The sequence below is a fragment of the Cupressus sempervirens genome, chromosome 2 (genome assembly GCF_028749045.1).
Source record: "Cupressus sempervirens isolate cs-2001-9-10 chromosome 2, ASM2874904v1, whole genome shotgun sequence".
NCBI lineage: Eukaryota > Viridiplantae > Streptophyta > Pinopsida > Cupressales > Cupressaceae > Cupressus > Cupressus sempervirens.
This window is the reverse complement of record NC_143119.1, coordinates 339,258,013-339,271,780: the sequence shown is the minus strand read 5'-3', so window position 1 is coordinate 339,271,780 and position 13,768 is coordinate 339,258,013. Positions and strand designations below refer to the sequence as shown.

General features: G+C 33.6%; 1 protein-coding gene across 1 annotated transcript; it reads right to left on the bottom strand.

Annotated features, from left to right (window-relative positions):
• Nucleotides 1-6,833: 6,833 nt before the first annotated feature.
• On the bottom strand, nt 6,834-9,267 carry LOC149572514 (LL-diaminopimelate aminotransferase). The gene is made up of 3 exons (XM_089813638.1): nt 8,924-9,267; nt 8,500-8,627; nt 6,834-7,376 (listed from the first exon to the last, which is right to left on the bottom strand). The coding sequence occupies exons 1-3, from the start codon at nt 9,086-9,088 to the stop codon at nt 7,253-7,255; spliced, it is 417 nt and encodes a 138-aa protein (XP_089669764.1). The 5' UTR covers nt 9,089-9,267; the 3' UTR covers nt 6,834-7,252.
• Between the last annotated feature and the right edge of the window lie 4,501 nt (nt 9,268-13,768).

Genomic DNA, 13,768 nt, shown 5'->3' with positions numbered 1-13,768 from the left:
TGCCTCTAAGAATGCACTAGGAAGTGTTATCTAATTGAGGAAGTAGATTGGAAATGTCCCAATGCTATTTGGTCTCTATTTGTAGGGTTAGTTTGTGTCTCATGTTCTTGTCTATCTACAAGTGTCTCTAAAAAAATTAGGTTTTCTTCGTAAAGGTTATAGTTATGGTCGAGTAAGATGGCATGAAATAGTGTCAAATTTTGTTGTTTTTGAAATTTCTACAATTCATGAAATGCTATTGTGATGACCATGAAAGGTCTCAAGGAGGTTTAGGGTGGTTAATCTATAGAAAAAATATAGAGTAGTTATTCACATTACATGGTTGGTTAGGACTTATTTTTTCATAACGTAATGATGATTTACTTCAAATAAAACTAAAACTATTAGCGAGAAAAAAATAGGTGTCATGAATAATTAATAATATAATAAGTTATTATTTGATGTCTATTATCATTCCATTAATATAGATCAATTATTGCATGTGTTGAATTAAATGTGATACTAGTTGGATAAGTGTACAAAGTCATGGTACCAAAAGGGGGATACAAGATGTCACTTATTTTTTCTTTTCTTTTTTTCTAAAATAAATAATTTCTAAGCTTCAATGAGAATTTGATGATAATTACACCCAAAATTTTGAGATATGAAAAAAAGAAAAGTCATAGTCCTCTGAATCTAGTTTCTAAACTACTATTTTTTTTAAATGGTGGAATTTAAGGCCCTCAAAAGGGGGCCACACAAAGTGGTACTTTTTCCAATAAAAAACATAACATAGTGTCAAGTGTGGTCCCCCTAAAATACAAACTTTTCTTTTTAAATTCTATAATAACTTTGGTCAAAAGTTACCTAACACCATTTAGTTTGTCCCATATTTTTAGATTTTATATATATATATATATATATATATATATATATATATATATATATATAATGAATTTCATAAGTGGACACATCCCAAAAACGTGAAATATCTATGTGAACCCCCTACAAATCATAAAAAACTAATTAATAATCAAAACTTTCTTTAAAAGTGTGTAGAATGGAATCTAGTTTCTAAAAAACTAACTTGTTATGAAATCAATTGAACGAGCCAAACTCTAACCCCCAAATACTACACATTGGTTTTTGAGAAAAAATGGACATACATTGAAAAGAAATTATAGTTGAAAGGCTTAAAATAGTCTAAATTCTAAATAAAATATATGGTTATATAGCTAACACAAAGATCTCAATATCATATAACCTAATTTTATCAACATTCAACCATAAAGAAAATTGATGGAGAGCACACAAGAAAAATTATCTAGTTTTTGATATGCTTGCTAGAAAACACATCTTAGACCTATTTGAAGCCACCAAGCCTTTGAGTTGGATCTCCAAGGAAAATCCAAGCCATGGGCTTGATGAATCATCAAAAAGCACACTCACGCAATAGCACTATTGTGGTATGAAAAATAGTGGTTTTTAAATGGCGCTAGCACATTATGAAAATATAGTAATTTAAATATCATGTGCACACACACACACACACACAATAGTGTGTACTCATGCAATGATAAATAAAGACTAGAAAACCCTTTCAAATAGGGCACATTCATGTTAATTCTCTCTCTCTCTCTCTCTCTCTCTCTCTCTCTCTCTCTCTCTCTCTCTCTCTCTCTCTCTCTCTCTCTCTCTCTCTCTCCTCCCCCTTATCCTTATACATATTATATGATCAAATGGGTCAAAAGGAATCATAAAATATCTATGACTCCTTTTGACTGGATCATAAGGAAGCTTATGACTCCTTTTGACTTTTTTTATCACATTAAGTGTGGTAAGGGGTCCTTACACCCCATAAGACACACATATATGTGATTGAATGGGTCAAAAAGGGTCATATGAGCCCTTTTGGCCAATTTGATCATATTATATGTGCTAATGGGTCTTTGAAGCCTTTCAAACACACATTATGTGATCCAACAGGTCAAAAGGGGTCAAGAGTACCCTATGATCCCTTTTGATCTATCTGAAATACTATATGACTATTAAGGGATTTGATGACCCCTTAAGAAACATATTATGTGATCGAATGGGTCAAAATGGGTCATAGGGCACCCTATAAGCCTTTTTGACCTATTCAAATCATTATATATGTTATAAGGAGGTCCTTAGATCCTTTAAGAATCACACTATGCAATTAAATGGGCTTAAATGAGTCATAATATACCATATAACTCCTTTTGACCCTTTTGAACCATTATATACGTACTTTGGAGTCCTTGGGCTCTTAAAGAAACACATTATGAAATTGAATGGGTCAATAGGGGTCATAGAGTACCCTATGACACCTTTTGATCCATTTGAACCATTGTATGTGTGCTAAGAGGTCCTTAAATCCCTTAAGACACACATTATGTGATCAAATAAGTCAAAAGGGGTCAGAGGGTATCCTATGAGACCTTTTGACCCATTTGAACCATTATATGTGCTCTAAGGGGTCCTCAAACCCCTTAAGATACATATTATATGATCAAATGGGTCAAAAGGGGTAATAGGGTACCCAAAGACACCATTTGACCCTTTGAAAGCATTATATGTGTGCTAAGGGGACCCTAGACCCCTTAAGACACAAACCATACAATCGAATGGGTCATAGGGTGCCCTATGACCCCTTTTAATCATTGCAATCATGTTATGTGTGCTAAGGGGTCCTTAGACCCCTTAGCAAACACATTATGTGATTGAATGGGTCAAAAGGGGTTATAGAAAATACTCTGACCCATTTTGACCCATTCAATCATATTATATGTGCTAAGGGGTCCTCAAATCACTTAAGAGACACATTATGTGATCTAATGGGTCAAAATGGGTCATAAGGTACCTTATGACCCTTTTTGACCCATTCAAACAATTATATATGTGTTAAGGGGCCTTTGGACACCTTAAAACATAGATTATACTTTGGAATGGGTTAAAAGGGATCATAGGGTGCCCTAGGATTCCTTTTGACCCATTCAAACCATTATATGTGTGCTAATGTGTTCTTAGACACTTTAAGACACACATTATACTATCAAGTGGGTCAAAAGGGGCTATAAGATACCCTATGAGCTTGTTTGAACCATTAGATCCATTATATGCATGTTAAGGGGTTTGAGGATCCCTTAAGGCACACATTATGTGGTCAAATGGGTCAAAAGTGGTGATAGGGTACCCTAAGACAACTTTTGACCCATTCAATTACATTATGTGTTCTAAGGGGTCCTCAAACCCCTTGTGACACACATTATGTGATCCAATGTACCAAAAGAGGTATTAGGATGCCCTATGCCACATTTTGACCAATTCAAACCATTATATGTGTTATAAAGGGTCCTCAAACAACTTAAGACATATATTATGTTATTGAATGGGCCAGAAGGGGTTGTAGGGTACCCTATGACCCATTTTGACCCAATCAAACCATTTTATGTTTTTAAAGCAATCTAGAGACCCCTTAATAAAATATTATGCAATAAAGTGGGTCAAAAGTGGTCATAGGGTTCCCTATGACTTCTTTTGACCACTGGATCCATTATATGTGTGCTAAGGGGCTTGAGGACCCCTTAAGACATACATTGTGTGATTGGATGTGTAAAAACTGGTCATAGGGTACCCTATGGTCCCTTTTAACCCATTCAAACCATTATATGTGTGCTAGTAGGCTCTTAGACTCATTAGGACACACATTATGTGATCAAATGTATTAAAAGCCTTTTAAGCCATTTTACCTTATTACATGTGCTAAGGGGTCCGTTAAGACATATTTATGATCAAATGGGTCAAAAGGGGTCATAGGATATCATATGACCCATTTTGGCCCATTCAAACCATTATACATGTGTACAAAGAGGTCCTTACACCCCTTAAAACACACATTATGAGATCAAATGGGTCAAAACGGATTATACGGTATGCTATTTTTCTTTGTACCCATTGGATCCATTATATGTGTGCTAAGTGGTTTGAGGATCCCTTAAGACACACATTATGCAATCAAATAGGTCAAAAGGGATCATAGGATAACCTATAACCCAATTGACCCATTCAAACCACTATATGTGTGCTAAGGGGTCCTTAGACCCCTTATAACACATGTTACTTGAAAATTTAGAATATCCTTTTACATAGAAATATATTATGTTGGAAATTTATAAACACGCTAACACTATTTAAAAAAAAATTCAAGTCAATGGATCGCACTATTCAAACCATGGTGTGATCATGCAATATTGTCATCACGCTATGCTTCCAATTGGAAAAAAAAAGAAAATGACATCTTTTTGGTACCAAAACTTTGTGCATTTACCAAGTTATCATATTTATTATTATATTTGATTAATTAATAAATATTTAGTTGAATAATTAATACTTATTATTCTATATTTATGAATAATAAATAGAAAAATAATTAATTTAAATAATTATAATGGGGTCACATTAGGATCTCATCCTTATGGTGGTATGGGAAACTGTAGGACATCAATGCCTCTTGAATTTGTCTCATGTTGATATCTACATTCTTCTTCTTGTTCCTTTGGTCAATTGAGTGCCTCCTTATTCCTCCACAACCCTTATCTCTCAATCACTCAGATTGTTGGATCTCCTTATATTTCCTATTTTTATCATCTATAACGTCTTATCTCTTCAGTTATCTCTCTTATGTCTCCAGAAGCACCCCCTCTATGATGGAAAGATATCTCCCAACATTCTTTGCAACCCTATCTAGGAATTTGTGCAAGCCTTTTTTACCACGTCAATGTGTTTGCTTGGTCACATGTGTCAACCTTTTTGTTAGTGATCACCAATGGTAATTGCTAGCGAAGCGCTCTGAGTAACATCTTTTCCAACACCAATATCATGCATCTTTGTATGTCATCTAACCTCTTACCATTCTTGACCATTATTTTTTCTATTTCCAACTATGGGTAGACAAGAGTCAAAACCCTAACTGCCCTCTAATGCCCTCTAAACGAGGCTTGTGACTTACTAAGCAATATATTATAGAGTTTTTCTACAATATTATTTAACTAAGAAATATGTTATAGATTTTGCTAATTGAGAGGAATTAGATGCAATGCATCTATTGTTTACTTACTAAGAAAATTATTTTATGTTTTAGCATATAAATTTAAATGATTCAAAGACAAACTTTTCTCATTATTATTTGTCAAAATATTTAGTTTATATTTGCAATTATTAGTCAATTAACTTCACTCCAACTTACGATTTATAATTTCAAGATTATAATATTATTAACATGATGTAATTACATTGTCTTGTTATAATGTCAAACAAAATAATTGTAAAGTTGCATAGGTCTTACAAAAAACATATAAAAAAGTGAAAACTATTTTGAAGATACATATTTTTCTTGTCTATATTATTTTTTATTTTTTATTTGTTTACTTATTTCTTTGACTCTATCTCACATTCTATTTTCATTATAAAAATTAAAACCCTTTCAAAACCTTTATTAACTAATAATATATAATGATAGCAAATTAATTCTTAATAATTTAATATTTTTATATTAAAAAAAAAAAAAATTATTATTTTATAAAAGATTTAATAGATGACTTTTGTTTTATTATTTTACAACCCTAATTTTATTTTTGAAATCTTTAAACATGTACCTAATCAAACAAATTTGAATTTCATACGTATGTATCTTAAAATAAATAATAATACTATACTTTAAATAAAATAAAAAATCCAAACAGAATCAAATCCAAATTAAAAGGAAAACCACGCATTACCGTTTCTATTTAAAAAATTGGTCCAGTCGCTGTCAAATTTTACTTGAGAACGATGCTGGCAAATGGGAAACGAAGCCTTGACGTGGCGTGCAGCTGATGTTTCCATCTGATGCTGGTTGGTTTAGATTACATCATTTCATCTCCTATTTCATTTCTATGATGACTGATTAGATGCTTTAACCCCACTTTGGAATAATGGAGTCTAGTTGTTCCTCAAACTCACTCTTAATCACAAGGCCAACTCAAGTGATAGAGAGGATTTGAACAAACATCTATTTGTTGGAGATCATAATTCTAAAGTTTTGATTTAAGGGAAGGACATTAAAGTTATAACTTGAATATTAACAAGTGTCATATAATGACTTAGTATTTACCATTAGTTTTAGTATACATTTAGTTTTCATTTAATAAATTTAGTATAGAATATAGAATATTTAAATTAATAAACATATTATGTAATATTTTTATAATAATAATAATAATATTTATAGTAATATTTATAATATAAGTATATATAATATTTTTAATTGAATGAAAAAATTAATTTGTAAAATGTAATATTAAAAATCTTAAAAGTATCAAAGTATCATGTTTTAGACGTTGTTTTAGAAGCTAAGAATTAAAATGATTCATCCAATCAAATCATAGAAAAATATTTTGTAAAAATTATTAAGAATCTTGCATCTAACTATGCACAATGTATTGATTTTATAATTAATACCCATTATTTGTTCAATAGGGTCATGTATCCATTTCATTATTAATACCCATAAGACGAAAGTTAAACCATAAAGACAACTAATTATTTTTTTCATAATCTGATATACCATTAAGAAGATATAAATAGACCTTAAATATACAACTTATATTTTTAATGTACTAAATAGTATATTAATTAGAAAATAGAGAATATGTATTCAATTAAATGCATCAACCAAATCTGATATACTATTTAGAAGATAGACTTTGGAAGCCTTCTCCCATTTTGTTAATTCATAAATTTTAATACTTAAGAGATTTAAGAATGAATTTGGACGCTATTGAATATACACATTTGTTGAACTGATATATACATTTCAAAATGAAATTGTACGTCATAATCAATTGAATATAGATGTCGATTAGCATGTCAGCTCTCCATCTAATCAGGCTTGATCATTATTTGGAATTATTTTCAACAATAATTACAACTGAGAGCACATAAAGCCATACATATAAATATAAACAAGAACATGATGTGATTTTCGATTAGAAAATCAATCTGCTTACCTCATGAGTTGGGCAGAGTTTATCTCTTGGAATCTCAGATTGGACACCTGGAGGACTTTGCTTCCTCTCAATCATTATACACAGAGAAAGAAAGAAAACAATAGAACTCTGACGTGCCGATTGCACAGTGTACATTCATGATCATAGTATTCATTGAGCAATGAAACTTTGGAATCTCCTATCCCCTCATTATTATTTCACTGTCAATTCTGGCCTTGTTCTTCCACACAAACTCTTGTAGACCTTTCATCCATTCTTTTGTAATCAATGGCTTCAACAAGATAAGGTCTGATTCCTTTGAGGATACTATACAGTTTTGCATCCCTCCTATCAAAATTTGATAAGAAGCACAAAAAAATTGATGAGTCTCTCTTTCAAACCTCACATTTTAATGCATATTGTGAGAGATTGTAAATAGAATTCTAATTATTTATAAGTATAATCAATGTTTTCATTTATGAAATCACAATTCAATTGTGAAATTTTTGAGTAAAATTTATTGATTCATATTTGAAAGCACGTGCATGAAGAGACCAAGATTTAAAAATTTGATGGAAATTTGTAGCTTTTCTCCTTCAATTTATACCACACATGTAACTTTAAAGGAGTTCCGTAACCTTCAATGTATAACTTATAAACAATATGTTAGGCAGTATGTATGTTAGGCCTACTGATACTTTTCTAATTATAGTCCCGAACCTTGTTTTTGTTTTATTAAGTGATAGAGGGTAGTTTTGGTTAATGGTTATCTATTCGTTGTTGACCACTTTGATTGTTAACCCTAGTTTTGACTGCTTTTAATTCAAAAAACTTATAAACAATATGTTCATGAGAAGAAATTTACTTATTATTCTGTATAACTTATAAATTATAACGTTTCAAACTTCTTGCATTTTTTTTTTCTTCATGATGATGGATCATGGAATACAATCTGAAATGTCGATGCAAAAATCTACTCCACAATTATATGCAAAAACTGTTTATTACATTTACTTACAGTTACCATATTTTTTTTGGAAAGAATACCTTGCATAGTGTGAGGTTTTGTTTTCTAAATTAGGGATGAAAAACCCAAACTTGAAAACAGAAATAAAACTTTGTCTAACTAGCTGAAACCCATCAGAGCCTCGGAAAATAAGATAAACAATTTCTAGTGCTAAAACGAAAAAAATTGATCTTTAATATGATCTGCAATTCATTTTCTGACTAACATGATGATTTGATACTTCAATTTTAAGAAATAATCATCTTCTCTTTTCAAAAAGACTTAATCTTTGACAACCTGTACTGTTTTATATGATAAAGTTATGATCTTTGCAGATGAGCTTCTACCCATTGCTCTTAAAATTGAAGACCTCCAAAAGAGAGAATTCTGAAAAAAATCAGATGTAATGCTGGTCACAACATAATTGAATTCCCCCAAAAGAGAGAAATTTAGAAAGGAAATCACCTGAAATGCTGATCTTGTTCCCAGGAAGGAAGTGGGTGAAAACAGGGGCCCTCATCATAACCTTCACAAATCACTTCACCATTCTCATTTCTGTAACACACAATTCCTTGAGGATTATTCTCAATCATCTGCAATCAATTAATACCATCACCCACTATTAAAATAACCCACCAAAAAGACTTTGTGCTTCGCTGGGCTGTCTCGCAGGTTTGAAAACCCACAAAGAAAACCTTTCACTCACACAAGATTGGTAGGAAAGAACACAAAAACTAAAATTTTCATGATACCAATTGAATAATGAGTTAATTATTTCAATGATAAATTTAGTTAATCTATGAATGATCAGAAAGAAAAACTATACACAATAACATTACAAACTGTGAATATCTATGTATGCATTTGAAAAAAAAAACTGCAATCTAACCTTAATCTGATCAAAATTGTACTTTTTAGCGGAAAGAGGCTTGGCAGAAGCCGTAGAACTTTTTCTTCTGCCCCAGCGGACCACTAAACCAGAATGATGATCTGAAACATTGTTTACATTTTCACAATATCGATTTGGAAGAGCACATCTCAGACATTTGGCCATTTTGGTACACAGATTTTGGGACAAGGAGAAGAACTAAATAATAATCTGACAAGTTTGGGCAAAAATGTTGAACCTAACTTTACACGTTCGCTTTTGCTAGTTTTTGATTATATGTCGCCTTCAAATAGTCACGTTGAGCATATGATTCATTTTTTAAAGCCGGTCCGAAGCATATTTGTACTGGGGGGCACGTTAAAAATCATTATAAATGTTAGGTTGTCAATCTCGATACGTGAATAGAGCGAAACGGTTGGACAGGACACGTGATCTGGTGACCTCTTCTGCCGGTCGTCGACCGGCCATCCTATCAAAATAAGCCTTATTTTATTTTTTTATTGTCTTGCCTTTTCAAATTTCCTTTGTTTTATTAATTAATTCCTGTTATCATAGGACATGCAATAGGGGGGGCACTAGGGGAGGGGACTTATAGTAAAAAGTAATATTTCTTAAGTTCTTTAATGGTATATTAGTTTTTAATTTTTTTAATTTATTGTTCTATGAGATTTAATTGTTTATAGTTCTTGTTTTTTTTTTTATTAGATATAAGAGAATCAAAAAAGATCAAAGGTCACCAGAGTTACATCACGAGAGCATACAAAGAGGCCAAGCCTCACAACGGAGGAGCCGAAATAGCTGTACAGCAAAAAAGAAAGATAGGATAGAACTATCTAACTGAGAACATCATGGTGAATGTCGACCCAGGGTGTCCAACCTAATGGACCTTCCATCCAAACAATACTTTTGTGCTCTTGTATCTGCATCAGCATAGCAAGCTCCTCTTTCCTGGCATTCCCCTTTTCTCTGACTTCTTTGTTCAGCCGGTTACACACAAGCTCAAAGATATGAAAGTCATCCAACGTTCTTCGCCACTGGTATCCATGTTTGAGCTCATAGTAGTAAAAGGTAGCATGCCCATCACAGAGGAACCTCCGCATTTTATCCCGCTCAATCACCATAGTAGCCTGCACCTGCAAGGATATTTTAAAATAAGTGAGTTTTGGAAAAAACTTAGTAAAATCCCTATGCTTACCTTGATACCTTTCCTTGTTCCTGCACTTCCAGAGCTGCCAAAGAATATTAGACGACAAAATATTCCAAAAAAGATTGGTGTCTTTAGGAAGACCATTAATATAACTAGAAATAATATCAAAAACATTGACATTAATAGGATAAACAATGGCAAACATGTTCCATATCTCCTTAGCAAAAGTACAGTCAAGAAATATGTGTCTACTAGTTTCAGGGACTTTACATAAATTACAAGTATCAGAATTCGCAAAATCTTTTTTCATAGGCAGCTTATCTAACAGAAGTAACCATTTAAAGCATCTAATCTTGGGTTCCACAGGGTTCTTCCATAAGATATCAAAATAATTCTTTAAAACATCAGCATCAAAAGAGGAATACCAAACAACATTGATATGATCTAAAATATCAGTATTATTCTCAATGATTTTATAAATATTCTTGGCCTTAAGAAGAGTAGTAATGATACCATCAGGCCATTTACACTTAAGGTACCTATGAGAATCAGCATGACAAATAGTAGGAATACCAATAATAGCTTGCACAATCATGTTATAGGTTCTTTTATGAGCGTCAGGGATATGAAAGTCATTCAACGTTCTTCGCCACTAGTATCCATGTTTGAGCTCATATTAGTAAAAGGTAGCATGCCCATCACGGAGGAACCTCCGCATCTTATCCCGATCAATCACCATAGTAGCCTACACCTGCAAGGATATTTTAAAATAAGTGAGTTTTGGAAAAAACTCAGTAAGATCCCTATGCTTACCTTGATACCTTTCCTCGTTCCTGCACTTCCAGAGCTACCAAAGAATGTTAGACGACAAAATATTCCAAAAAAATTGGTGTCTTTAGGAAGACCATTAATATAACCAGAAATAATATCAAAAACATTGACATTAATAGGATAAATAATGGCAAACATGTTCCATATCTCCTTAGCAAAAGTACAATCAAGAAATATGTGTCTACTAGTTTCAGGGACTTTACATAAATTACAAGTATCAGAATTCGCAAAATCTTTTTTCATAGGCAACTTATCTAACAGAAGTAACCATTTAAAGCATCTAATCTTGGGTTCCACAGGGTTCTTCCATAAGATATCAAAATACTTCTTTAAAACATTAGCATCAAAAGAGGAATACCAAACAGCATTGATATGATCTAAAATATCAGTATTATTCTCAATGATTTTATAAATATTCTTGGCCTTAAGAAGAGTAGTAATGATACCATCAGGCCATTTACACTTAAGGTACCTGTGAGAATCAGCACGACAAACAGTAGGAATACCAATAATAGCTTGCACAATCATGTTATAGGTTCTTTTATGAGAGTCAGGGATGTCAAATTTAACCTTCAGCTCCTCCCATGTCATAATTCTATCACAATCAAATAAGTCCATAAAATTTTTTATGCCATTCTTGGCCCATAATCTGGCAGAGCACCCTTGGGTAAGGGCCAAAGGTTTACCATTTAGGTGAAGATTCCACCAAATGGATCTTTTGCCATGGATTTGAACATTAGAGTGAAACTCCTTGTCAGTGATAAATGTTCTAACATGGTCCCAGGCCTTCCAAATAGATTTAAAGACCGCAGAGCCTTGAACCAAAACACTGAAGTTACCAAGAATGAGATCACAAAAGGGGAGGCTAGTCCAAGATTTAGCTTTCCTCAGAACACCCCTCTCAATATTACTTCTAACTAGCACTTTCCAAGGAGCATCACCCTCCATGGCTTGAAAAATCCATTTGGCAGACAAGGCTATACCTTGATTTTTTAAATCCTTAAGCCCAAGTCCCCCAAGGGTTTTGTCAGTATGGCACCAGGCCCACTTAACAGAGTGAATCTTACCATTTCCCTTGCCATCAGACCAAAGAAATTGTCTGATGGCCATCTAAATTTTAGCAATCTAATAATTATTAAAACACCAAGCAGAAGAATAGTATATGGTGTACGAAGACAAAATTTTCTGGCACACCTGAATTCTGCGAGCCAAGGAAAGCGCCCTGTTATGCCATTTATTCAACTTATTGACAATCTTCTCTCTGACCCACGACCACATGTCTTTCAGGTCGGGCTCAACAGAGAAAGGTATACCAAGATACCTAGTTATCCTGTTAGGTCCTCCCCATTGAAAATTATAATGAAGAAACTAGTCTGGGGGCTGCTCATCCCATCCCAAACAAATAGATTTGGTTTGGGATATCTTAGCACCAGATATAAAACAAAATAGATTGAGCTTCTCTTGCATGTTCTTAAAGTTAATCTATGAGAGCTCTAAGAATAAAGCAGTATCATCCACAAATTGACAATTGATGAGCTCCTCATTATTGGGAAAATAAATGCATCTAACTTCCTGAGATATGGAGTTATCTCTAAGGATATAATACATAGCCTCTGAAGCAATAAAAAAGAGAGCAGGAGCCAGAGGGCACCCTTGCCTGATGGATCTCCCAAGAGAGAAGGGAGCAAAGAGCATACCATTGACCTCAACCTGAGCAGAGGCGTCTTTAAGAAGCATAGCCACAATATTTCTAAAGAAAGGAGGAAAACCAAAAGCTTCCAACATCATAAGAATAAACTTCCATTCAACCCTGTCATAAGCCTTGTCAAAATCCAAGAAAAGCATGGCAGAGTTCTGATGAGAATATCTAGACCAGTCCATAGCCTCCCAGCTAGTTATGAGATTCTCAAGGATATATCTACCCTTAATGAACCCAATTTGGGTAGAGTTAACAAATTTAGGAAGGAGATTGACCAATCTAAGAGCCATAACTTTAGCCAAAATTTTGTATGAGACATTCAAAAGGGTAATAGGCCTCCAATTCCTAATAAAAGTCTTATCCCCCTCTTTGGGGAGAAGCTTAATAATCCCTCTGTTAATATCTTGCCCCAAGGTACCATTGGTAAAGGCCTCAGAATAAAGGTCAAATAGGTCATTGCATATCAAACCAATGTTGGCCTTATAGAATTCAATCGAGAAGCCATCAGGGCCCGAGGCTTTCTCATTATTGAGAGCCTTTATAGCACTTGCAATCTCCTCCACAGAAATATTCTTAGCAAGACCAGCAATATCATCTGGACCTAATATCTTAGGGATAAGATTCTCACATCTAGTTCTAGTCAGCTCCGCCTCAGGAGAGTCCTTTGAAGCAAAGAGAGGCTCATAGTAGTTAGCAAAGGCCTGAGTAATAGTCTTAGGATCTGAAATGTCCTGGTTATCAATAGAAAGTCTATCAATAGACTCTTTGATGCGCTTATGCTTAAGTAGGTTAAAAAAGAATTTCAAGCCTCTATCCCCATATTGGAGCCAGTGGGATCTAGACCTGAGCCTGGCTCCCCGAATTTTAAACTGTTGATGTTTTCTAAGAGCCTCCTTGGCAGCCATAACCCTGGACAGAAGCACCATGCTAGAGGAGTTACATTGGATGCTCTCCTTAGCAACTTACAAATCAGTAGAAAGCTACTTTTCGACAAACCTATAGTCCTTAGCTTTTTTATGCCCAATAGTTTGTAGAAAGGTCCTCCATGTCGAGAGGTTAGTATTCCATCTATCAGTATGGGATAAGTGCTGGAGATTGATATTATTTAAACCTCTAATAATTTGAACAATAGCAAGGACATCCTCATCCAAAAGGAGGCTGGAATTAA